This window comes from Megalobrama amblycephala, linkage group LG22, assembly GCF_018812025.1.
Source record: "Megalobrama amblycephala isolate DHTTF-2021 linkage group LG22, ASM1881202v1, whole genome shotgun sequence".
NCBI classification, from domain to species: domain Eukaryota; kingdom Metazoa; phylum Chordata; class Actinopteri; order Cypriniformes; family Xenocyprididae; genus Megalobrama; species Megalobrama amblycephala.
In genome coordinates, this window is record NC_063065.1 from 21,274,851 (window position 1) to 21,302,728 (window position 27,878).

A 27,878-nucleotide genomic window follows, 5' to 3' on the forward strand; every position below is an offset into this window, starting at 1 on the left:
TCACCATCGATAACAAAACATCGCAAAAACTGGATGGAAACTTAGCTAATGTCCGGTTCCTGAACGATTCATTCTTTTGAATTAGATCTTTTCAGTGAATCATTGGTCCAGTTTATAAATGATCACTGAATGACTTGTTCATGAACTGATCTGGTTCTCAAATATCATCTCACAGACTCACTGATTCAGTCACAGCAGTTAATAGATGACTGGAGGGGAATGTTAACAGTGAATACCTACTACATTTTCTCACACAAAGCTATTAGATGACTTCAGAAACGTATAACAATACTCACAATTTGTATGGGACGCTTTTATTATGCTTTACATCCTTTTTGAACCTTAATACCAGGAAAAAAAATGATTTTTCCTAGAGCATTATTGGGTAAAGTCAGAGATTGCCATTTCACATAGAATCAAATCATTGAGTTTATGGATTAGTAAAGCTTGCATCCGCAGCAGGCAGTTGTGAACACAGTTTCATATGTTAGCTGCAGAGTTTCTATCTCTCTCTCAGCATGTGAGGGAGGAACACCGGTTTGCTTTCTGAGACAATAGCAGCAGTGTTAGTCTGGAGTGTCGAGCACAGATAAACATTAAACCCAGAGTGAGCTCACAGTCGGGGGTGGGGGGGGGTTGTCTTAAAGCACAGCATCTTTAGCACAATAACACACAGTATAGCTTGGCCATTGATTCATGCTGCACGCTCCGAACAAAAGCATCTCTATGCGTTTATCAGCTCTGAGTGAGTTTTTAGTATGTAGCTTGCTAAAAGCTTTATACCCCGAGGTGATTTTTACATTAGAGGGGGATGCGACAGCACAGCCGCTCGTTTTCTCTGTCCCGTGGCTTGTTTTGAGGGATGAGCGCTGCTGTTTTTCTTTGATAACAATTCATTCCCCTCTTTTAACCTTCTCTGCTGAAACATACTTTAGTTAATTAAGCCATTCCTGAAATTCCGCTTAAGCTCTTTTCTCGGATTCCTTGTTCGAGCGCTATAAGAACTGCTTCCTGTCTATGAGATTAATTTAACAAATGACTGCACTGGATTAATGTAATGAAATACTTTCAATAGCATTTACTTGGAAATCAATATTAATTCCTTGGATCGCAATTAAAACACCATTGTCAACAGCACGTGCCAACCTGGTGAGACTGGCATGCCCTGCCTGAACTAATGAGGCATTGTTTTCTGTTTTTGTTTTTATTCAATTTTTCCACTCACTTTTTTTCCTTCTCTCCTTTTATCTGTCTCTTTCTTTTTACAATAATGAAACTATAATTTTGCAAAAAAATGTGTAATAAAGTTACCACGGTGATGCCAAGGGATTGTTTTTAGTGTGTGTGCATTTATTGGTTTATTCAAATGTCTAACTTTCAGCAGTGTTCATTTAATATTATTTTTATAGGGGTGAACTCTGGTTAACTGGGACACTTTTAGCCATTAGCTATGTTTCCATCCACCTATTTTTTGCGCATTTTGGAATATCGCATTAAAAAACGCTGGATGGAAACTCCAAGATACGCATAAATTCTAAAAATGTGCATAAAAAACGTATGCACTCCAGCAGACCAATCTCGTTGCATAGCATCTGAAATGCTGTTTTGGTCATTCTGAAATTTCTGAGCAAAGTCTTCAAAGTGGTTCAGTATAATTACCTTCCAGAACTGTCTTACACAACTGTGTTCCCAACCAAGTATCCGCCTCCGAAAGCAAGATAACTTTAGTGCATTTTGTCTGCGCGTTCTAAGGCGCAAGTAATTTATATAAAAATTATTATAATTCAAGTATTAGTTTTTGCTTTAATATTTAATATTTCTGTTTAGCTTTTATTTTATTTTATTTTTAACTTTGAGTGATTTTAGTATTTTGGCTTAAACTTATTTTATTTCAGTTAGTTGCAAAGACATTTCTTATTAAGTTTAAGTTTTTTTTTTTTTTTATCTAATATTGTATTTCAGCTTTATTTCAATTACTGAAAACTATTTTAATAGTTTTAGTTTTCATTAACAATAGACACACTGAGCTTACATTATGCTCATGGTAGCCATAACCACTAATTATGAATTTTATGTTCATAATGCATCAATCATTATGTTCATCATTATGTTTGTGCTATTTTTTTTTTTCTGCCTTAGGGAGCAGTCCGTCTGTGGCATGACCCCCGATCTCGGAAATGCTCAGGCTATGGGCAAACCCATGAACCCCATGAGCTCTCCCAATCCAGCTGGTTCCTCCGGCGCCCCCCAGGGACAGGATGCCACAGTCAGCAGCAACACATCCACTTTCCCCTCCCCTGGTGGCCAGAAGGAGCCTGGCGCCATCGGCCCTGTACAGGGCCACCGTTTCGGCTGCCCAGGGACCATGAATCATTCGGCAACCATGCAGGCGGCCACCCCTCAGGGCAGTGGCTATCCACTGAAGTTAAGCAGCCCGTCTCAGGGCAGTCCGGGCATGCTGTCTCCACGCCACCGAGCAAGTCCCGGAGTGGCAGGATCTCCACGCCTGCCCCCTCCGCAGTTCTCCCCAGCAGGCAGCCTCCATTCACCTGCGAGCATGTGCAGTAGCAGTACAGGTGGCAATGGGGGAGTAGGCGGCAACCATGGATACACAAGCAGTTCTCTTAATGCCCTACAGGCGCTTAGCGAGTGCCACGGCGTGAGCCACGGCCAATCGTTGGGCTCACCCGACAGGAAGTTGGGGTCGCCAGCTGGTGTGGGCGTCAATCTTCACCTGCTGACTAAAATGGGAGCCTCCGAGTCATTCGGAGAGCAGAACCAATCCGAGCAGGGCAACAGCGGGCAGGACGATGGCATCGAACAGCAAAGAGATGAAAAGGGCAACCTCAGCCAGTTTAACAACCAGGACGGCAGTGACCCACAGAACCGGCTACGTGACAACAAAGGCCATACTAAACTCCTGCAGCTCCTCACCACTAAAACTGACCCTATCGAGTCCACCTCACCCCCTCCGATGGGTGGTGGAGAGCCCGGGTGTAAGGATCCCAACGGGGGCCAGGGAAATGGTGGCCTAGGCTCTCAAACCGGAGTCGGGTCACATGCTACCTCCTTGAAGGAGAAGCATAAAATCCTTCACAGACTTCTCCAGAACAGCTCGTCACCCGTCGACCTGGCCAAACTCACGGCCGAGGCCACGGGGAAGGAGCTGTGTCAGGATTCTGCAGGTGGGACGGCCGGTGTGGCTGAATTGGCCATTAAACAAGAGCCCGTCAGCCCCAAGAAGAAGGACAACGCCCTGCTGCGCTACCTACTGGATAAAGATGATAACGTTCTCAAGGGTAAAGACATCAAGATGGAACCTGGAGAGATAAAGGTGGAGGGCGGTAAGATGCCAGGAATTAAGACGGAGAAAACCGATGGTGGCTATGACCGTGTGGATCCGGTAAGTGATATCACCAACTTTAAAGGAATATTTCATTTAGTTAAATTCTATATTATCACAGAAAATCATTTGAACTATTTTATTTTATTTTATTTTATTTTATTTTATTTTATTTTATTTTATTTTATTTTATTTTATTTTATTATTTATTTTATTTTATTTTATTTTATTTTATTTTACCAGTTGCAGTCCTGGTGCTGTTAGATTAGAGACCAAATAAATATTTGTTTTTTGTATATAAATATTTTTATTAATATATACATTTTATTTTGGATGGTTCTCCTTTGTGAGAAGTGGAATTTTTTTTTTTTTTATAGAAGCTGTGGAATTTTTTTTTTTTTTCTAGTGGAATTTTTTTGGCTTTCAAAATCCACTAACCTCAAAAAGACGATTATAGTCATAATTCACATTGTAAGTGCATAACTGCTAATGCATTATTTATTGGCATGTACAAGTTCAAATTGTTTTCTGTGGTAAATGATTGCATGCTGTCAATAGAGTTTAACAGAACAGAAAGTACTAAGAGTTTGTATATGCAAAACCACCCTCTGAATCACTTCTGCTTGTTTTGAATTTGAAATTTTAAAAGATATGATGGATTGCAATGGAGTGTCACCTTGGTGAAATGAAGAAAAGATTCATCATCAGTGGGTGTGGGTAATGGTTGTTTTGGTTAGATGTGAAAGGTATTGCATGTCGGAAAGGTCGTCAGCCAGCGTGGTGAATTCTCAAGCAGATGTAACCAATATGACAACTGATACCAACATATTTAAATGCTCTCATCACCTCCTTTTCAGTTTGTTTCCATATTGTAAGAGTGTATGCATCCTTTCCTTTCCTCTGTATTTCTTTTTGTATTCCTCTCTATTTGGGTGTGAAAGTAGAGCAAACAACAGATTTATAAACCGGCCAATGAAGCCCCAGATCGAGGCAGTATGGTAACAGCAGGGATATAAATGACTCAGCCAGCTGGAGAGAGAGAAAGAGAGAGAGAGAGAAAAGTGAGAGCTCTATCACAGGAAGTCGATTCTGTGGGAAACTGGCAGGACTTTCTCAGAAGCAGCTCGGTGACATTTGGAAAAAAAGGCGTCTCAGTGGTGCTCAGTGCATCTCATCTGGCACAGCGGTTGGCACATGCCCTACAGAGCTGGCACCGGGCACCAATCAGGCCTGGCACAGCGGCGGTAAAGTTAGAGAAGTGTGTGGGGCCAGACAACAGAATAGAGAGATTATCCTGTATGTGTGTGTTTGTGTTCATTGGGCCTCCCGGGCCTCTTTTAAAAGCTGTTGATTGAGCCACAAATTGAGTCATAGTTGTCAAATCAAAGCAGCGGTCTCGGGAAGCTGCTGCTGTTAGCCTGTTAGCAGAATGACCTCACCACCCCTCGGTTACCAGGAAAAGACCCAGAGTTCCGCCAGAGAGGAACCTCTGACCTCACGGTCTCCACGACAGCGCCATTGAGAACATGAAGTACAGTGATTTACAGAGCAGGGAGGCCACAGCGGGACAGGAAGAGTGATGGAGGAGATGCTTGAGCACGGATGAGCAGAAAGAAACGGAAGACAAAGGGAAAAAACTGAATTAGTGAGGATGCAGGAGAAAAGAGGATGAAATGTGGCAGGAGTAGAGAGAAAGTGAGCTGCCTACCTACATAGCATTTTTAGGCATCACAAGCATGTTCTCGACAGTAGACAGCAAAATTGTTAGACACTTTATGTTTTTAGGGGGCAGTCATGGCCTAGTGGTTAGAGAGTCAGACTGGTAACCTGAAGGTTGCGAGTTTGAGTCTCAATTCTGGAATGAAATGACGGAGGTGCCCTTGAGCAAGACACCTAACTCCCAATTTACCATATTCATGGAACATTCTTAAAGGGATAGTTCTCCCAAAAATTAAAATTACCCCACCCTCAAGCCATCCTAGGTGTATATGACGTTCTTCTTTCAGCCAAACACAATCAGAGTTATATTAAAGATATCCTGGCTCTTCCAAGCTTTATAATGGGAATGATTGGAGGATGAGATTTTGAAAAAAGTGCATCCATCCATCATAAACGTACTCCATTCGGGTCCGGGAGGTTAAAGGCCTTCTGAAGCGAATTGATGCGTTTGTGTAAGACAAATATCCTTATTTAAAACTTTATAAAGTAGTACTCAATGACATTACGTACTACGCATTATAACATAGGACATAGCATAGTACGTCATCTCATTGTGTACTACATCGCAGAAGTTAACACTTTTTAGACGCAAGTTGAATGCGTATGGCGGTCACACCAGAAGCTCGTTATTTTACTAAAGTTTTAAATAGGGCTGTACAATTTATCGCAATTTAATCGCACGCGATTTGGCAAAGCCTGCGATTATTTTATGCGCAGCTTGTCAGAGCTGTACGGCTCTGTGATCAGTAGTAAATGCTTCTCCATCTGAAAGCCAGAGGGCGCTCTCGTGCAGAAACTGCATATATGCCCTGCTGCCGAAGTAGAACTCGCGTCATTCCAGGAAATCCCATAATATCGCTGTAGCTGAATAAACAGAAGATTGAAATGCTTTGATTGATTAAACATGACTAATAAACACCTGACTGCCTTATTCTGTGTAAGAAGCCACATCATCTCTTAGAAGGATGCTCAGCTGTTGTTATGAAGTGAGTTTGGAGTAAGAACATCTTATTAAATGTTGTCTTTTGTTGGACAAGATGTTAATAAATGCTCCTAATGTCAGGAAAGATGTTTGATGCGTGTTGCTTGCAGTGCTTTCAGATGGATACCATACTTCATTGACAAGCCGTGCGTAAAAAAAATAATCGCAGCCTTTGCAATTTCATAATCGCACTAAGCCAAATTGTTCAAGCGCGATTTCAATGTTATTTTTCGAATTGTCCGATTAATCCTGCAGCCTTAGTTTTAAATAAGGATATTTGTCTTACACAGTCAAATCAGTTCATTTCAGAAGGCCTTTATTAAACCCCTGGAGCTGTGTGGAGTACATTTATGATCGATGAATGCACTTTTTCGGGCTTCAAAATCTCATCCTCCAATCACTCCCATTATTAAGCTTGGAAGAGCCAGGATATTTTTAATATAACTCTGTTTGGCTGAAAGAAGAAATTCATATACACCTAGCATGGCTTGAGGTTGAGTAAATTATGGGATAATTTTCAATTTTGGGTGAACTTTCCCTTTAAGAACTTCTGCAATGATATAAACCAGGTGAAATGCCACTTGTTGGTGTGTTGGTATCTTCAATGTCCTGAGGTAGCTTTAACAGCATCAGTAGTGTAGTCAGGCCTAGCATTAATTTAGTTATTCAAACATAAGACAACATAAAAATAGACGTGTCTCAGTGTTCCTCCTCGGCAAAATTCAATTCGACCATCAGTTTTCACACTTTCGTGTGGGGAAAAAAGTGTCAAAACACTGTAAATTAAAGATTTATTGTGCACTTTAGTTAGATTCATTGAATAAAATGTGACGAAATCAGTGAGCTTGTGCTGTACTGACTGACAGCTTCTGTAATTATAAAGGGAGAGTGCACTTTTCATTTGCAAGAAAAGTTACTGTTTTTCATGAGATTTTGTGAGTACTTCATACTTCAACTTGTGAACTGTAGTATATTCTTTATAGCTTTTATAGCTTTGTAAGAGAAGATGCTTTTTTGCTAAACCTGAAAAATATTAAAAAGTAGCATTTAGAAGTTATATTAACTAATAATATAATTTTCTACCATATCCAATTGAATGCACCTAGCTAACAACAACTTGCTTTGTTCTGGTTTCACCTCACTCCAGTCTAAACTAACTGATTTTATAGGTAGGCCTAATTTACTACACATTGTCATTTAAATAACCTGAAAATATTGTGGATTATTAAGGCTAATTTTACTAACCACTCTTGCTAAATGGGGTAAGCACACTTATGTTCTCATTTCAGAGTTGTTCGAGTAAATGATTCATTATAGACCGTGTGGACAGATCAGTTGTTGTCATGATTCATTCAAATGAATCTGTTCAAATGAGTCATTAGGTCGCGAATGGGACATTAGCGGACGTTGACGCGTTGCGTGCGAATCGCGACTGTTATTAGGATATCACAAAAGATTTGTCAACACAGAAAACATTTCACCACTGGATAGGATTTTCTTTTTGTTAACTGAAAGTGTGGTTTATGTCAGCTGCACGTGCAGGGCGCCTGTCAGAGAAGATGAGGTGACGTTCTTCTGAGCACTATTCACACCCAGCGGTTATTCAGGAAAAACATTCTCCGAATGTGCCTCGTGAAACATGGATTCGGTCTTACGAACTTTTAGCATTGTGTCAGTTGATTTAGATTATTATGTGTGAGGTAGAGAGAGTGCAAAGACGGTGCTTACTTTCTCGCGCGCACGAGGGAGGAGTTCTGCTCGTTCTGTCCGTCAGCGCAGCAGTCATCTCCCTCCTTCATTTTACAGTCGAATGGTGACTAGAACGGCTCTAGGTTCAAAGGTCGATATGGAATGGATTAATCTGCGTTATTTTTTCTCAGATTAATTAATCGAAATTAACGCGTTATTTTCACAGCCCTATTAATAAATAAACAGTATTTTTACTGTACCACTTCTGCTGCAGAGATAACAATTGTTTTTTAATTTTGTGAGTCAAGAAAAAGTTTGAAGGGTGCACTTAAATCCACAGTTAGGGCGCTTTCCTGTTGCATATCATACATGTGCACTTCAATAAGCCGACAATACGAGAGCTAATGTGCGGGTGAAATCAGACTGAGGGGCAAAAATCTAGCTGTGTCGATCGTTTTATGCTTAAGCGATTTATGACCTTGCACTAAAAAAAGAAAAAGGGTTAACGCATTTACATGACCACATGAATTGTCGGCTCATTAAGCATTATCAGGTTAAGGATGTGCATGTAAACGCATTTAGTGAGGTGGATCACTAGGGTTTGGAACAAAACCAGTGACCTCTCACCACTCATCTCTCTCTCTCTCTCTCTCTCTCTCCTCTGTGATGAGATGAGCAGCAGTCTGGTGTGATAGCGGTACAGCTGACACTGAAGAGAACCAGGGATCTGTATGAAAGGTCATGGTGGCAGAGAGCAAGGCTTAAGGAGTTTCATTGTCAGCGTGTGTAGAGCGCGGCCACTCCTGAATCTTTCACGGGCGGCGTTCAACGAACGCACACGGTTATTTTCACAGTTGGCTTGCAATTAAAGGCTTTCGATGGCTCTGGACAGGGTGGCTTTCAATAATGTAGTTTTTATGGCAGAAGGTAGAAATGACCCAGATGCACATATTGCTGTCATCCGGGCAGCTGTAGTGGCTGTTCACTGATGTATCAATCCCTCTTTCTCTCTCACTCACCCTATTGATCATTCAATCTCTCAGTCTCTCTTACATCCTGTATGTCCTAGTTTGCTTCTCTCTAGCTCTGTTTTAAAACAGCTGCTTAGCCAAACAGCAATTTACAGCATTATAAGCACAGTTAGGATGCAAACGCTGATCTTAAAGGTAGGCAGCAACATCATGCTGCCTTCTAAGACAGCCCATTTTGGCCAGATTTGCATCTCATGCATACTTCATGGAGAAAGCAATCCCATAATGCATTGCTGTGAGCTCCATTAAAGGCTATGTTCAGCTACACAGTATGCTGCCTATTGTGTACTACATTGTTGATTCCTGATTTTGTTACGTTTAATCCAGTTATCATGCAAGATGAGAGATAGAGGTAAAAGAGGTGTTAATTATAGATATATACAGTATAGGAAAGATTAAAGTGAGCACTATTTTGTTACAGCGTTCCAAATCATTAAATTATGAGGTTCCCTTTTAGTTAGCATGAAGAAGCAGACAGCAAAGTTACTCTCTAGGAACGGCGCGAGGTTTTTTTTTTTTTTTTTTTTTTTTTTTTTTTTTTTTTTTGTGCTTCTGTCTCTCTACGTACTCATGTACAGAGAAGGATTTTAGTTTTTTTCATTAGTGGCTGCAAGGGTTTGTCTTTCCCTTAGTGTGCTTCTGTAGATGTGCTTTGTATGTGTGTTACAGTCTGATGCGCTTGCTGAGGTGCATGTGTGTCTCTGCAGCAGGAAGTGTGACTCAGGATAGGGTGTCACTCCTCTGTCCTTCCCAACCCCTCGCAGAGCTCTAATCGGCACCCTTATACCATTCCTCGGTTGCACACACACACGCGGTGCAGACAGCTGTCCCTATCCTGACACTGACGCTTCATTGGTGGTTCCACTGTGTGCCAATTAACCCTGTAACCCCTCTTACCCCTGCGGTCCTGATCCTGTCTACACAACTAACAGCCACTTGTCTCATCAAACCAGCATTGAGGTCTCTAGTTTTGCAATGATTTGTCTTTTTATTCACTAAGGGTCTTTGGCCTGAAAAGTGTTGATGGTTGAATTTTTCTGTAACTTTCAGGAATTTGCATAAAATGTCCTAAAACATGTCTTTCAACGTAAGGTTTATTTATTTATATTTATTTTAGTCATAAAATTTCAAGCATTTGACCACAGTATGACATGCTGGAATTAAAAAAAAAAAAATGAACGTTTTTCTAATACTTTTTATTTATTTATTATTAGTGCTGTCAAATTGATTAATCGCATCCAACTTAAAAGTTTGTGTTTACATAACATATGCATATTTTATATATATATATATATATATATATATATATATATATATATATATATATATATATATATATATATATATATATATATATATATATATATATATATATATATATATATATATATATATATACACATACATACAGAGACATTATTAGACTCTTTATTATAATATTTATATATATTATGTATAATATATATATATACACACATATGTTATGTAAACACCAAATCGATTATACAAAAATAAAATAATTTAATATACATAATTGCCTATCAAATGCTTGGTGCCAGTGTGTGTATGTATATGTGTATATATATATATATATATATATTAACTTTAATTCAGCAAGGACTTAAACAGTTGATCAAAAGTGACGTTTAAGGTTTCGATTTCAAATAAATTATGTTCTTCTGAACGTTCTATTCATCGAATCCTGATAAAATATTACACAAAATATTACAAAAATATTAAGCAGCACAACTGTTTTCAGCATTGATAATAATAAGAAATTGTTCATGAGCTCCAAATCAGCATATTAGAATGATTTCTGATGATACATTTTAAAATATATTCAATTAGAAATCAGTTACTTTAAATAATAACGCAATAATATTTCACAATATTAGTTTTACTGTATTTTTTATTAAATAAATGCAGCTTTGTTGAGCGTAAGAGACTTATTTTAAAAACATTACAAAATCGTAGCGATGTCCAACTTTTGAATAGTAGCGTACCTGCAGTTCCAATGACCTAATAATAATGTGTAAAGTTCATTTGTCATGCCTTAAGACTGGTAAAGTGAACTGGGGGGAAAAAAGATTTAAAATGGTTAAAAACTTCTTTAAAAAATAAATAAATTATGGCCAGTCACAAAGTCTCTAAATATACACTTTCTTTCCCTTATACATTCATATGCAATTTAAGTTCATGGACATGTCTACCCACATCCAAAATAACCATCACAAAGTGTAAATTATAGTGGAATATGTCAGATTGTTTTACTGTAAGTGCTCTGGTAGCTGATGAGAAACACAGGTCTCATAGATCTCCACACAGGGAGCTTTTCCTCTATTGGCTCAACATCACGCTGACGTCAGCGCTCCCACTGGCGAGCAAGTGATCCGTGGAGGTGCAGCTCAATGCGATATAAAGAATCCATGCTAATGCACAGGCACCTTCCTGTCTGGACTGAGCAAGTGCACACAGATAATACACAGGAGAGAGACCAGAGAGTGATAATTGGAAAGAGGAAGTAAGAGATGGCTGAAACAAGCTGCCTGTGAGATGCACGGACAGTGAATAATCAGCAGCAGGTTTGATTCAAGAGGGCAGCCAGGGACAGGTGGTGCTCACACAAGTGTGTGTTCATATATGTGTGTATGTGTGTGCATGAGATGAGAGAGAGGGAGAGAGATTGGGAAAAGAGCTTCCGAGCGCTACACAAGGAGAGTGACCTCATTAAGCAGTTCCTCCTCTCCGCTCACATCCTGTTTGTGCAGCGCTTTTCCTCCACACTGCACACTGAGTCGCAAATCAGTGGCAGGAGAGACCGACGGCTTCATTAGGCTGCAGAGATGCAGCATGCAGGCAAACTTTCAACAGAATAATATACAGCATGTGATCTTTGACCTCTCAATTGCCCTCTACAACAACAATCTGCTGTGGCCCACTGCCCTGGTTATATTAATGATTCTGCACAAAAGAGCCGCTCTAATGTCATTTATTTGTAAACTAAGATTTTTAAAGTCACTGTAATCAATCATTTTATCCCTTAATACTCATCTTTGATCACCAAAATGACATTTTAAATGTTTTTTTTTCCTGTAAAAAAAAAAAAAAAAAAAAAATCTTCATGCCTTAAAAGAGCTTGAATGCAACTTTACACCCTTGCCTCATTTAATATACGCGGATCAATGAATATGCAAATTAGTCCCAAATTAGTTTGTGACGTCTTTGGTTTGAGACTGTCTTTTTTTCACTGCAGTTTTAAGGAGAAAATACTCAGCAATGTTGTTGACATGATTTTGCACATGGTTTGTCTTATATATGCATGTATATGTATGTGTATATATATATATATATATATATATATATATATATATATATATATATATAATTATGATTACTGTGTTATAGCCTTATATATATATATGCATGATTAACTGAGATCTTGCAGTAGAGCTGCTCTGGAAAATTCTAAATGATTGATCAATCTGTATTATGCTGTCCTGATTGTTATAGAGACGTCACATGTGCTGCCCCCTTGTGGTGGCTTAAAGACTTTAATGCATGTTTATGAAAAGTTCCAGAACTAGGCTTCTACTAAAATCTATATATTAACCAGCATAAATATTTATATCTCCAACTGTAGAGTGCTTGTGTACAGGAGACTTGATTTAGCATTTATTTAGTGTCATTTATTAAAGTTGTATGCATTTTTTTTGTCTTTCCTGATAGACGACGACAGCTCAAGATAAACAAAAGTACAGTTCTGAATCTTAAAGCTGACATTGTTTATCTGAAATGAACTGCTGTAAGAAAGTTTCTTTATCTCAACAGGTTGAGTTGGGGTTTGTCAAACTCAAACCAGAACAAAAAAGTTGCAATGCATTAGGGCAGATATTTCAAATGCAACATAGACACTTCACAACTGTAGCGCACTACAGCCAAGTGTGCATTTAGATTTCTAAGGTAATAAATATTTTTAAAAGCTTATGAAGGAGATGAAAGGATTTTAAGTCGAATCGATGATGTATTTAAAGTCAAGCTGCGTTCCAGACCGTGCTGAATCTGTTTGCCTGCATGCATTTACAAGATCTTGCTATGATGGAGAAGCAATCTAGGGTTTAAAGATGGTAACCGAACCATGGCAAATGGAGTAGTGTTCAGTTAGCCTCCTTTAACTCAATGTGAAGTGTGTCCTAGATTCCAGCCCTGTGTGTGTGTACATGTGAGAGGGAGAGGGGTGTGTTTCAGCAGGCAGACTTCGAACTCTCCAGCGTTTCCCTGCTGAGGTCTAAATCCATGAGACTTTGAGATACCAAGCCTTGTGACTATACAGTCTGCATGTAAAACGGTGTCATTATGTATGATAAAGTGCATGGGTATGTTATATACAAGAAGATATTTTCACGTGCATCCAAAAACCACCAGAAATTTGACCTTGACAAACATATTGTAGTCTGATGTGATTTCAGAGACTAATGGAAAATCTAAGCTAAAGAAATTCTCTTGTGTGTTTGCAGTCGAGCGAGCTGGATGATATCCTGGATGATCTACAGAACAGTCAGCCAGGCCTGTTCTCGGACTCACGGCCTGTATCTTTGCCTGCTGCCGTGGACAAGCAGTCAATCATCAATGACATCCTGCAGATGACTGGAGAGGGCGGAGCCAGCATGGGTCCCCAGCAACAGAGAGCACTACAGGCTGTGGGCCAACAGAGTGAGTAACGCACACATTCTTCTACAGGCCAAAGTATACTTCACTTTTTACACGTACGTGAGGGTCAGCATACTGTACGCGCACCGCTGGATTTTTATAACTGTGCGTATTTTCGCACATGCGCATTTATTTTTTATTTTTTGCAGTGATTAGTTTATCCACAAGATGGCAACCCTGCCCCCAGAGCGTTGATTCACAAGGTAGATGAAGAAAACAAGCATAAACAGAACGGATCGTAACGAAAGCAAGCTACAGCGACAATGGAGGCATATATAGACGACAGATTGTGAGAAGAGATTAGAAAGTACCCTCTCTAGCATGAAAGAATACAAATATGTTTACATGGGTTGCTCAAAACTGTGCATGCGTCAAATGCTATTGTACGCGTACGAGTCAAGTGAAGTATACTTTGCAAGGCTGTGCGTTCAAATGTTCGCATGCACTAGCGTACTCGTGTAAAAAAAACGAAGTATACCCAAGGCTTTAAGGCTGGAATACACTACTTATCAAATCTGGACAGATTTTAAAACACTAGTCACTTGACAACTTTGACGAGGAAAAACTGGGCATCATACACTAAATGAAAAAAAATGGTGTTGAAATTTTCACTCAAAAATGGTAAATGTCACTATTAATTACAAACAAATGGCAAGTAACATTGACTTTAATGTGAAATTTTGAAATAGAAAGTCTGGAATAGTATTTCTTGTAAAACATACTGCATTAAAGGTGCCCTAGAGGTGCCTTTTCAAAAGATGTAATATAAGTCTAAGGTGTCCCCTGAGCATGTCTGTGAAGTTTCAGCTCAAAATACCCCATAGATTTTTTTTTTAATTAATTTTTTTTTAACTGCCTATTTTGAGCCATCATTACATATGCACCGATTAAGCATGTGCGGCCCCTTTAAATCTCCTGCTCCCCCGCCCCCGCGAGCTCTCAACTGCCTTAAAGAGCAAACACAAAGTTCACACAGCTAATATAACCCTCAAAATGGATCTTTACAAAGTGTTCATCATGCATACATCGATTCCTGTGAGTATAGTATTTATTTGGATGTTTACATTTGTTTATGAATGAGTTTGAGGCTGTGCTCCGTGGCTAACGGGCTAATGCTACACTGTTGGAGAGATTTATAAAGAATTAAGTTGTGTTTATGAATTATACAAACTGCAAGTGTTTAAAAATGAAAATAGCGACGGCTCTCGTCTCCGTGAATACAGTAATAAACGATGGTAACTTTAACCACATTTAACAGTACATAAGCAACATGCTAACAAAACATTTAGAAAGACAATTTACAAATATCACTAAAAATATCATCTTATCAATGATCATGTCAGTTATTATTGCTCCATCTGCCATTTTTCGCTGTTGTCCTTGCTTGCTTACCTAGTCTGATTATTCAGCTGTGCACAGATCCAGACGTTCTGCCCTTGTGTAATGCCTTGATCATGGGCTGGCATATGCAAATATTGGGGTCGTACACCCCAACTGTTACGTAACAGTCGGTGTTATGTTGAGATTCGCCTGTTCTTTGGAGGTCGTTTAAACAAATGAGATTTATATAAGAAGGAAGAAACAGTGGAGTTTGAGACTCACTGTATGTCATTTCCATGTACTGAACTCTTGTTATTCAACTATGCCGACGTAAATTAAATTTTTGAATCTAGGGCACCTTTAATCTTTATTTACTACTTTGAAAAATATTTATTTTTTTAATGTGTAGGAAGCGCATAACAAATGTAAAAAATGTGTTCTAAAATCAGCTCAAAAACCAAAAATGCGTGATATCCTTCAACTGGATGGAATCAGAGTCTGAATCTAAAAGTCGGAGTCTGTGTCCATCGTGCATTTTCTGTGAAATGTCATCTCAAATCTGCAGACTGGCTCTGACTTTCGGCAAGCAGCATGGACTTGTCCAGACTGTAAATCAGGGCAAAAGGAGTGTAGTGCATTCCAACCTTAAAGTGCCCCAATTATGCTATATTAAAGGTTCCTCATTTTGTTTTGGCGGTCTCCTACAATAGGCTTGCATGCATCCAAGGTCAAAAAACTCTTGTGCAGCATCACCTCTTTTCTCACAGTGCCTGAAAAGGTTAGATAAACAATTTGGTTTTTAAGTTTGGTAACACTTTATTTTAAGGTGACGTATTAACATGTTACTGCATGTACTTACTATAGTAATAGCAGTAAATTATGCATAATTACAAGTAACTAACCCTAAACCTAACCCTAACCATAACTCTATAGTAAGTGCATGTGGTTAAATAATATTACTCAGTACTTACTTGAGTAAGTACAATGTAACTATGTATACTTTGCAATTTGTCTTCTGCATTTAACCCATCCAAGTTAGTGCACATACATTAGGAGTAGTGAGTAGTGAACACACACACTGCAATCTGTGGACACACACAGCCAGAGCAGTGGCCAGCCATTTTTGCTGTGGCGCCCGGGGAGTGATTTGGGGTTAGGGGCCTTGCCCAAGGGCACCTCGGTCATTTCCTGCTGGTATTAAGAATCGAATCTGCAATCTTCGGGTTACCAGTCTGACCCTCTAACCATTAGGCCACGACTGCCCCCAGAGGTTAGGTTTGTCAGAAGTGGGATCCCTCCTTTACGCAAGCTTACTCTGCTCTGATTGGTCAGATGGCCCAGTCTGTTGTGATTGATCTACCGTTTACAGTCAGTGCCGGAAACAAAACGGCCAATACCGTATCTGAATTTCAGCTTCGAAGGCTTCCTCAGCACTTCTGTAGCCTACAGGGGGTGGCAAATTTTTGTCATGAAGTGTCATTTTTAAGTTTCTGTGTTAATCACTGCCACAAATGTATAAATACACCTAAACATATTTTAAATATTCATAAAGGCTAACATAGAAATATTATAATCATTATTTCTGAATATTTCCTTGCAGACCTTTTACATTCCCAAACAGCTATATTACACACTATATGAAAGGTAATATTTGAAAAGGCAGATTAGGGGCATGTTAAAAGACAAAATTGAATGTGAACAACTTATTTCCAAGCTTGCTTGCTTGTTTGTATACAAATAGTCATATAATTGCCTTATCGCTCATATTTATGCACAAACACCCTCTTGAACTCTCATGTAAGAAGATTAGACCAATGTAACGCACTTGTGTATGTTATGTGTTATGTAATCAACTACCTTTAGAACAACTGTATGTCACCTTTAACCAGCTCTGACATCATAATCCTATCCAGACTTCACCTGATAGTAAGTGTGAATGTACAGTGCTCAGCGTAAATGAGTACACCCCCTTTGAAAAGTAACATTTTAAACAATATCTCAATGAACACAAAAACTATTTCCAAAATGTTGACAAGACTAAGTTTTATATAACATCTGTTTAACTTATAACATGAAAGTGAGGTTAATAATATAACTTGGAGAACAAAATGTTCAGTTTTACTCAAATTAGGGTGATGCAAATATAAGTACACCCCACAACCAACAAAAACTACAACATCTAGTAGTTTGTATGGCCTCCATGATTTTTAATGACAGCACCAAGTCTTCTAGGCATGGAATGAACAAGTTGGCGACATTTTGCAACATCTATCTCTTTCTGTTCTTCAAGAATGAGCTCTTTTAGAGACTGGATGCTGGATGGAGAGTGATGCTCAACTTGTCTCTTCAGAATTCCCCATTGGTGTTCGATTGGGTTCAGATCAGAAGCCACTGAATCACTTTCACCCTGTTCTTCTTCAGAAATCCAACAGTGGCCTTAGATGTGTGTTTAGGATCATTGTCATGTTGGAAAAGTGCTCGACGACCAAGAGCACAGAGTGATGTTACCATCTTCTCTTTCAGTAGAACAGTACATCTGTGAATTCATGATGCCATCAATGAAATGCAGCTCCCCGACACCAGCAGCACTCATGCAGCCCCACATAAGGACACTGCCACCACCATGTTTCACTGTAGGCACCATGCATTTTTCTTTGTATTCCTCACCTTTGTGACGCCATACAGTTTTGAAGCCATCAGTTCCAAAAACATTTATCTTGGTCTCATCACTATAGAGTCCCAGTAGTCTTCATCTTTGTCAGCATGGGCCCTGGCAAACTCTAGGTGGGCTTTTTTGTGCCTGGGCTTTAGGAAAGGCTTCTTTCGTGGACGGCACCCATGCATGCCATTCCTCTGCAGTGTACGCCGTATTGCGTTACGGGAAATAGTCACCCCAGTTTGGCTTTCTACTTCTTTAGATAACTGCAGTGAACTTGCATGCCTATTTTCTTCAACCCTTCTCATCAGAAGACGCTCCTGTCGAGGTGTTAACTTCCGTGGACGACCTGGACATCTCTGTGAGATGGTTGCAGTTCCATCTTTTTTAAATTTTTGCTAATTTTTGCTACAGTATTCTGACTGATAAGTAAAGCTTTGCTGATCTTCTTGTAGCCTTCACCATTCTGGTGTAAGGAAATTATTTTCTTTCTCAGGTCTTGTGACATTTCTCTTCCATGTGGTGCCATTGCTGACAGCATGAAATGGGAAGGGGTTTTAACACCCTTTTATAGTCAACTGTCTGCTGGACACCTGTGTAATGAATAATTAGACTCACCTGTGGTTAAATTCTTGTTAAATTAGTCATTTGTAGTCTAAAATTTAGCTTCGCTCCAGAGACTTTCAGTGGGGTGTACTCATTTTTGCATCACCCTAATTTGAGTAAAACTGAACATTTTGTTCTCCAAGTTCTATTATTAACCTCACTTTCATGTTATAATTTAAACAGATGTTATATAAAACTTAGTCTTGTCAACATTTTGGAAATAGTTTTTGTGTTCATTGAGATATTGTTTAAAATGTTACTTTTCAAAGGGGGTGTACTCATTTACACTGACCACTGTACGTTTGTGTGTTTTCAAGGAGTTTCGTTGACTAGCCTTGGATTTATTTGCACTTGTTTACAAGGTGACAGCAGGAGGAACACTCCTCTGTCCACAAACAGCGTCCTAATTTATTTCCACAGAGCAAAAATGTATGAAATACATAAACGTGACGGTGACAATGAAGTGAACTCACAGCTACAAACGTCATAATTTGTGCAAAACACACTGAAACTGTTCAAGTGTGCCCAGAGGCTGACTGAAACTGAACATGAGTTTCTCATGACGCTTTTTTTTTTGTCATTCACATGATTTCAGGTGTGCTCAGTCAACTGAGACTTGCCAGAAACAGAAATGACCACAGTTTGTGTGTGTCAAGTCATTTACATAAGTTAATACTGACTGTGTCCAGAGGAGAACTGGCCCCCCCAACTGAGCCTGGTTTCTCCCAAAGTTTTTTCTCCATTCTGTCACCTGATGGAGTTTGGGTTTCTTGCCACTGTCGCCTCTGGCTTGCTTAGTTGGGGACACTTAATAATCAACAATATTATTGATCTGACTGCATTGACACCATTGCGTGAGAACTGAACTGAGCTGGACGATGATATAACAGTTTTCTCCAGAGCTGCTGTATAGATAAATGAAGTTAGTTAATACTAACTTTTTTAAAATGGAAATGAATCAACACTGAACTTACTCAAGCTGGACAATGACACTGTTTTCTTCTAGAGCTGCTGTACAGCCAAAACAAACTTTGTTGCATTATTTTCCTGTTACCACTGTAAAGCTGCTTTGAAACAATCGGTATTGAAAAAAGCGCTATATAAATAAAGGTTACTTAACTTGACTTGGTCAACTACTTTTGATAAAAATAAGAATAAAGTCATTAAATTATGAGAATAAAGTCATTAAATTACGAGAAAAAAGTCGTTAAATTATGAGAACAAATTCGTAATTTAACGAATTTGTTCTCGTAATTTAACGACTTTTTTCTCATAATTTAATGACTTTATTCTCAACATTTTATCTCAACTTTTTTCTCGAAATTTAACATTTTTCTCATAATTTAACGAATTTGTTCTCGTAATTTAACGACTTTTTTTCTCATAATTTAATGACTTCATTCTCAACATTTTATCTTGACTTTTTTCTCAAAATTTAACGAGTTTTTTTTATTGTAATTTAACGAATTTATTCTCAACATTTTATCTCGACTTTTTTCTCGAAACTTAACAACTTTAATCTCGATGGTTTTATTTTTTTATTAATGCTTGGCCCTAATCCTCTTCCGTATTATTCAGTGAGGATGCATTAAATTTATCAAAAGTACAGTAAATTCATTAATAATATTACAAAAGATTTTTGTTTCAGATAAATGTCTTTTGGAACTTTCTATTCATAAAATAGTCCTGAAAGAAATGTCATGGTTTCCACAGAAATATTAAGCAGCAAAACTGTTTTCAACATTGTTGATAAGAAATGTTTCTTGAGCATCAAATTAGCATATTAGAATGATTTCTGAAGGATCATGTGACACTGATGATGCTGAAAATTCAGCTTTGACCACAGAAATAAATTACATTTTCAAATTATATTTTCAAACTATATTGTTGATCAAATCAATGCAGCTTTGGTGAATATAGAACTTTAAAAACATAAAAAAAATCATATCAATGTAAACTTTCTGAGACCAGACTTTAACTAAATAGGGTGATTTTTCATGACCTCTTACTGGATGTTTGCTGTGTGTGTTCATAGATTTCGGTGCGCCGCGGCCAGGTCATCCCGGCAGAGCTCCTCCGGTCAGAAGCGTGTCTTTGGAAATGAACATGTCTGCTAAAGGTGCTCAGGGTCAGTACCCTCTGATGAGGAACAACAGCCCCTACTCACTCATGCAGCAGCAAGGCATGATGGGAAACCACAGTGTCATGCCTAATCAGCCCAACATGGTCAATGCAGGTGAGTTTAGCTGGGGTCAAAAATGCAGTGCTTTTAAATGTTAACTAACAAAAAATAAAGGAGAAAAATGAAGCTTGTCTGTAGACATGCTGCAGATAACGAGGCTTCCCCCACACTTAACACCTACAATGAGAGGAAAGTTCCAAAGCCGCCTCGACCATGTGCAAACCAAAGTTTCAGTGTGATCACTGATGCACAGTCAAGCATGACGCTGTTAGCCAAGAGGAATATAAATGTGTAAAACGGCACAAAAGTGTTGAGTCAGATCTAAAGAAAGCCCCTCCGTTTTGTTTGTGTGTGGTGGGTTGCTTTCTCGTGCATGTGTATGTGCACTTAAGTTGAGACTGTGAGCGGCTAGATATGAGTGACTCATAACCTTCGGAAAGTATTGCAAGGTTTCTTGTCTGATCATATCTTCGTTTTTTTTTTTTTCAAGTGGTCGCTTTTTATAGTTCAGTTTTTACAGTTTCACAGTTTTGTGAATTAAATGATAACATATTGGTAACACTTTAGTTTAGGGTCCAATTCTCACTATCAGCTAGTTAGCATGCATATTACTAGGATATTGGTTGTTTATTAGTACTTTTAAAGCACATATTAATGCCTTATTCTGCATGACCATATTCTACATTCCTTAATCCTACCCAATACCTAAACTTAACAACTACCTTGCTATTAATAAACTGTATGAAGGAGTTTATTAAGGCAAAAGTTATAGTTAATAGTTACTTAATAGTGAGAATTGGAGCCTAATCTAAAATGTGACCCATATTTTATATGTACGATTATTTTTTTTTATATATATCTCATTTATTTTGTCAATTGACTCTTCGTTTAGGTACTGTCGCTAACTCAGATAGTCTTTACAAAACACAGGAATGTTTGTTTGGGAATGAAGACTAACACAATCCTCAGTAACTTCTTAAGATATATTGAAAGATTTGGGGGAAAAATTACTCGTGTGTATTTTGTGTCACGCTTATAAGAGAGCCGGTAAAAATATTTTACCTTATTTTTGGATATCATCCACAGAGCTGTGTTTAAAACTATCCCTAATAGAAAGGTTTGTGAAAATAGTAACAGTTGCTAAGGTAGGACTGGTCAGTAAGTGCACTAATGCACCTGGTTGTACACTGAATCAAGAACTTGAACTTAATACTGAAGATTGTATTTCCTTTCATAATAATTATTTGTTACTATGCATGATTAATCAGTGAATGTTTTTATAAAAGAAAATGTTTTATTATCTTTTATTAAAAATATAATCACTTCCGAAACAACATAATGATATCATTGGCCAAATTTCACAACCCAATCAAATCACAATTAATCAGTTTATACTACCATTCAAAAGTTTGGGATCTGTCAGATTTATTAATGTTTTTGAAAGGTCTCTTAATGTTTTTGAAAGGTCTTTAGGCCCGATTTTCACTCGCCAACAAATGCCGAAATTGGAGGCTCGTGCTCGTTCATGTGAGTGACAAATTAAGCAGTGTGAATAATACGCGAATTGAAAGAAATTCGAATTTCCTTTAACCCAGCGGAAAAAAATCAACCCATGGAAACAATTTAAAACTAGCCCAATTCCGTGGGAAAAATGTTCACCAAAGCTTTTATTTGATCAAAATACAGTAAAAACAGCCATATTATGCAATATTATTACAATTTAAAATAACTGTTATCTATTTTAATATATATTTTGAGTAATCCCTTGTAACATGTCTTTACTGTAACTTTTGATCAATTTTATGCATCTTTTCCAGAAAAATAAATAAATAAAAAAATCATACCGACCCCAAACTTTTGAACACTAGTATAAATTCTCACTGAATATTCTGTTTCAATCAAAAAATTAATTTTCTTATTTATTTAAAGGAGTCATGGGTAATAACGGTGCCCGTGTAGGAATGCAGCAGGACGGTTGGGGCGCACAGGGCCCTGGTCCCGTCGGAAGTGCTACCTCACCCGCCACAGCTGCACCCGCCGGCCAGCACGCTCTCCCGCAGGGGGCGCTCCACGCTCGTATGGTGCCTAACTCTGGCACAGGCATGCCCATGAGGCCCAACAGCCAGCCTGGACCCAGACAGATGCTTCAGCCACAGATGATGACCAATGGTAAATGTACACAGAGCAGATATTTCTGGAAAAGGAAGACTTTTCTTCTCAGTTTGCTTTAATTCCTGACCCTAACCAGCTTTATTTAGTGACTTATTTACTTATTCAGATCTATATGCGCAAAAAAAGGGCTTTTTTCCTGCATTTATTAACATATTTTATCATCTGCTGTTTCTTCCTCAGCCCAGTCAAACATGGACATGGGCATGGCTGGCCACCAGTTTCCCCAGCAACAGGCACCGCCCAATCAGACGGCTCCATGGCCAGACAGTGTGATGCCTATAGAGCCGGTGGCATTTGGGAACCAGAACAGGTAAACAGCATTTATTATTGTCACTATTGTTAGACCCTCCAGTTTATTGGAGGCGTGTGCTGTCTTCACATGTTGATTTTTGTCCTTCCATAACAAAATTTCTAGACAAATGCACTCAGATGTAATCCATTATGGGATGACCCATCATTCATGTCTCAGTTACTTAATCAGAGTCTCTCGTGTCTGTCAGCTCCATATACCCCGGTTCTCAGGAAGATGTGCTGTGCCCTCCTCCTTCTGAGGGTCCGGCCGATGAGGGCGCTCTCCTCAGCCAGCTCTACACGGTCCTCAAAGATTTCGATGGCCTAGAGGAGATAGACCGTGCACTTGGTATCCCGGCATTAGTGGGACAGGTACATAGTGCTTTTTTCTTTTACAACCCAGTCCCTTTTTTCTTTCACTATATTGACTATATCTTTTACTATACCTAGTGATGCACAGAAATGAAGTTTACATTTAGCCGAAAACCAAACAAAAAGTTTATTTAATAATCAATTAATTACATTTACATGAGCTCAATACTAACCATTTTTCTTTTACTTTCATAATAATTATCTGCTTTGTTACTATGCACAAAAGAAAAATGTTTTTAATTATTTTATAAAAAATAGAACTATTATCTTCACCTCTGAAACATCAAAGATTAATCAAATATATTAAATAATCAACACTATATAAACATTTAAATTGCACATAAGGCAGTTTATATCAACTTTTATCAACAATTTGTTGAAATGTAAACAGTAGCTCTAATAAAAACGTTTTCATGACAGATTTATTCAAAAATACATTAAATAATGAAGTAAAAATATAATGAATATGTAATATAGTATGTTTATTTAGCAATAAGCTCCTCTCTAGAGTTATTTTTGCCTGTTAACTAACCAGCTATGAACACTGAATGGCTTTCCTGAGGTAAATCTTATCTGCTTTATTGACGTCTTTCCACAGTTGAAACACTGATGAGCAATTTCATGACTCATTATTCTTTTTTGGGTTGCTGATATTTCTGTGCATCACTATAAAATCCCAAACCAGAACTGTAACAACTATATTATTATTGCACATACATGAGAATGTAAACACACAGTAAATAACATGTATTATTTTTTGTTAAAGTTTAACTGTGTATCCTCACGCTTGTGTTCAGGCCCAGCCGGTGGAGCAGGATCAGTTCTCTGGTCAAGACCCCGGTATGATGATGGATCAGAAGCCGCCCATGTACGGCCAGCAGCAGTACACTGCATCTCAGGCCCACATGCAGCAGGGCGGGTACGCACCCATGCAGGACCCCAGCTTCCACGGCATGACGGGACAGATGGGGCAGAGGCCGGGATACCCCATGCTCCGTGTGCCGGCAAGACCAGGACTCAGGCCCACCGGGGTCGTCCCCAACCAACCCAATACACTCAGACTGCAGCTTCAACACAGGCTACAAGCACAGCAGGTATAGTTTATACTCTCAAACAGTTATGGTGATTCTTAACTTCCATTGTATGGACAAAAAACACTGAAATATTTCTCAAAATAGCTTCTTGTATTTTTAGGTGAACTATACCTTTAACAAAACCCTTTAAAGTGGATATAGACAACACATTGGAACACTCTCCCTTTTTTTAAGTTAATTAGTGACACTTAGCTTTGTTAATCCAAATACTTAATGCATAATCTTTGTCTGTCATTATACACACGCACAGAAAGCTAAAACCTTTATTCAATGTAAATCAGACATAAGACTGGTGAAATAGTACTGTCTGTGGTTAGCTGCCCCCTGCTGGATATTTCAGGAATTGTTTCTTGACCTCATTTGGGTTTATTTAGGGGTCATCACTCATAACTGTTTGGTGTCTGATGATTTGAAGCTACAAGCAGTGATTATATATAATGTGATAATTATTATTTAGAAATATAACTTGTTTTTATTATTTTCAAATAATTATTCTTGTTACATATTTAGCTTTTATATAGTATGGTAATAGTAATATACTATATTACACAACAATGGCATTCCAAGACTGATGATATTTTGTATTACAGCCCTAGAATGTTTTGCTGTTTGCATCACTCCGCTTGTGTTTGTTGGCTTTTGGCAACATAGAATTCCAATTTTATGGGTTATTATGAAACTTTTGTTGGCAGAGCAAAAAATAAACAAAATATCTTGTCATATTGTGTTTGGAATGCCTTTTAATTGATATTAAATTCTTGTTTGTCAAGCTGATGTGTATCAGTATCATACAAACAAGCGTGCTGTTGTATAGAACAGAGCAGTTGCTTAAATGTAGTATAAGGCCCTGTTTCCCCACCTGGTATTAAGATGCGTTTTGTTCGATCGGATCACAAGTGGACGACACTAAATACAGGTGTAAACAGGGTGTAAAACATTTTGAGCTTGTCCACTTTGGAGCACTTCCAGAGGTAGTCGAAAACGCATTCAACTGGATTGCTTTTGTAGGGGAAACGTTCATGTGTTCAAACAGTCACTAAAGACGGCCTGATTTCCGCCTACTGATTTAACATAAACATTATGGGAAGCGCGCTAGCCTGACGGGATTTAAACTTTGTCGGCTGAAGACCCAAGTTTGGTTTGAAGACAAAAAATGTACCAAGCACAATGTTCTCCCACCATTCCCGATTTCTAACACACACTCTCAGCGTTCGGCGTGGTCTTGCAGCTATCAGAGCAGAAACGAAAGCTGATGTTCTCTGTAGGTTTTTCCTTTGTCTGGGCGCATTCATATGTAAATTGCGTGAGCTTATTTTGTCCATTTAGATTGAAAGATCTGAAAAAAAAAAAAAAACATACATTTACCGAGCCGTAGACTAGAAGTGGTTGGACAGAAGTGGTTGGAAGTGGACAAAAGAGACTGATTAAAATACCAGGAAATGTGTCTCCCTCGTCTACCCGTGATCCGATCGATAAAAACGCATCAAGTATAAACAGGGCCTAAGAGAATATATTGCTCAAGTATTGAATAGTAATTACATATGAGTGAAGCATCTTTTGAAATAATTCTAAAATGTGCCATCTTACATTTGTGTCTCTCCCAGAATCGCCAGCCTATGATGAATCAGATGACTGGAGTGTCAAATATGAACCTACCTCTAAGACCCAACGTTCCAAATCAGGTACGCCGAATCATTTACTGCATTCTATCTCGTGCGCCAATGTCGATATTGCATAAATAACACAGAACTCTCTCTGTCTCTCAGGGGACAATCAACGCTCAGATGCTGGCCCAGCGGCAGAGAGAGATGCTGAGTAATCACTTGCGTCAGCGTCAGCTGGACCAACAACGGCAGCAGCAGCAACAGCAGCAACAACAGCAGCAGCAACAGCGCAGCTTGGTCATGAGAGCCCAAGGCCTCAACCTGCCGCCCAACATGGCCGCAGCAGGCATGCCCGGAACCATGAGCAACCCGCGGATCCCCCAGGCCAACCCTCAGCAGTTCCCCTATCCGCCCAACTACGGTACAGGACTGGCCTCGCCGCCTCCCTCCACCAGCCCTTTCTCCCCCGGTTCTCCCAACCTCCCCGCCCCCCAGCTCCTCTCCCACAGCGCCATGCATGGCTCTCAGATGAGTCTAGCTAACCAGGGGATGCTGGGCAGTCTGAGCGGACAGTTTGGGGCTGTTATGAGCCCTCAAATGCAGCACAGTGCCTTTCAGTTCCCCAGCTCAGGTACTGCCTGCCCTTTCTCTCTGTCTGTGTGTCATGCGCTTCCACACACACGCACAAACACCTGCGACCAGCAGCGCTACAGGCTTAACTTGTGTGATCAGTGAAAAATCAATGACAACCAGGGCCAGTTAACATGGTTTAATTAGAAACGCAATAGTTCAGATACAGGTCAGCTGTGTAAAAATACTAATCCGGCAACTATAGTGACATCCGATCTTAAAGGGATTGTTCACCCAAAAATGAAAATTGTCCCATAATTGACTCACCCTCAAGCCATACTATGACTTTCTTCTTTCAGCCAAACACAGTCGGAGTTATATTAAAAAAATATTCTGGCTCTTCCAAGCTTTATAATGGGAGTGAATAGTAGCCGAGATTTTGAAGCCCAAAAAGCACATCCATCCATCATAAGAGTAATCCATACGGCTCCAGGGGGTTAATAAAGGCCTTCTGAAGCTAAGTGATGCATTTTTGTAAGAAAAATATCCATAATTATAACTTGATAAACTTGATTCCGGCGTATGACGTAGGAAGTGCGAGTAGACGGTTCAGCAACAAACAAGCTCAAGCTCCTCCGACATTTCTCTTTAAAAATTCTCATTTTAGACTTCTAATTTGTGACCGGTGTATTGTTTTGCTCTATCCTCTGCGCTTTTGCGTTCATCAAATACGTCATACGTCAGGTCCCTTTTCGTCCGGAACTAGAACCACATACGGTCGTTACCAGAAGCCAGTTGTTATTAGTTCATAAAGTTGTAAAATTTGGATATTCTTCTTATAAAAATGCATCGCTTCACTTAAGCAGGCCTTTATTAATCCCCTGGAGCCGTATGGATTACTTTTATGATGGACTGATGTGCTTTTTTGGACTTAAAAAAAAAATGGTACGATTCACTCCCATTATAATGCTTGGAAGCCAGGATATTTTTTAATGTAACTCCAGCTGTGTTTGGCTGAAAGAAGAAAGACATATACACCTAGGATGGATTGAGGGTGAGTAAATTATGGGATAATTTTTTGGTGAATCATAGGATAATCATTTTTGGGTGAACTAGCCCTTTAAAATTATATTCTAAAAGACTAAAATGATTAGTTTATGCAGAATTATCATTTTGACATAATTTACTCACCCTCATGTTGCTCCAAACACTTTGGAACATGAAAGGTGACTTTTTGAAATTCCCAACCAGCTTTTTTGAATGAAAATTGCACTCCAAAATGATGGAAAAAAGCATAAATGTATCACAAAAGTGGTCCGTGTATTTTATTCAGTAGCCAAGATATTCTTAAAAATTCACCTTTTGTGTTCCATAGAAGGAAGAAAGCCAAGTTTTTGTTGTTAACTAAAACTGGTAAAAATTGTTTTCGGTCATTGAAATAAAATAAAATAAAATAAAATATAAATATTAGATGTGAAACTTAAAGGGTTAGTTCACCCAAAAATGAAAATTCTGTCATTTATTACTTACCCTCATGCCG

General features: G+C 38.8%; 1 protein-coding gene across 4 annotated transcripts in view; it reads left to right on the forward strand.

Moving 5' to 3' along the window:
- Window positions 1–27,878, forward strand: part of ncoa2 (nuclear receptor coactivator 2) — a 128,910-nt gene that overhangs the window by 89,208 nt on the left and 11,824 nt on the right. For 3 of the 4 annotated variants that reach the window (XM_048174183.1, XM_048174184.1, XM_048174182.1), the window contains exons 11-19: window positions 2,140–3,403; window positions 13,279–13,474; window positions 20,089–20,289; window positions 22,165–22,404; window positions 22,588–22,717; window positions 22,908–23,070; window positions 23,868–24,164; window positions 25,769–25,846; window positions 25,931–26,399. In XM_048174183.1, the coding sequence (XP_048030140.1) occupies window positions 2,140–3,403; window positions 13,279–13,474; window positions 20,089–20,289; window positions 22,165–22,404; window positions 22,588–22,717; window positions 22,908–23,070; window positions 23,868–24,164; window positions 25,769–25,846; window positions 25,931–26,399 (3,038 nt within the window). The remainder of the gene's footprint in view (window positions 1–2,139; window positions 3,404–13,278; window positions 13,475–20,088; window positions 20,290–22,164; window positions 22,405–22,587; window positions 22,718–22,907; window positions 23,071–23,867; window positions 24,165–25,768; window positions 25,847–25,930; window positions 26,400–27,878) is intronic. The other variant, XM_048174185.1, reaches the window with a different exon arrangement.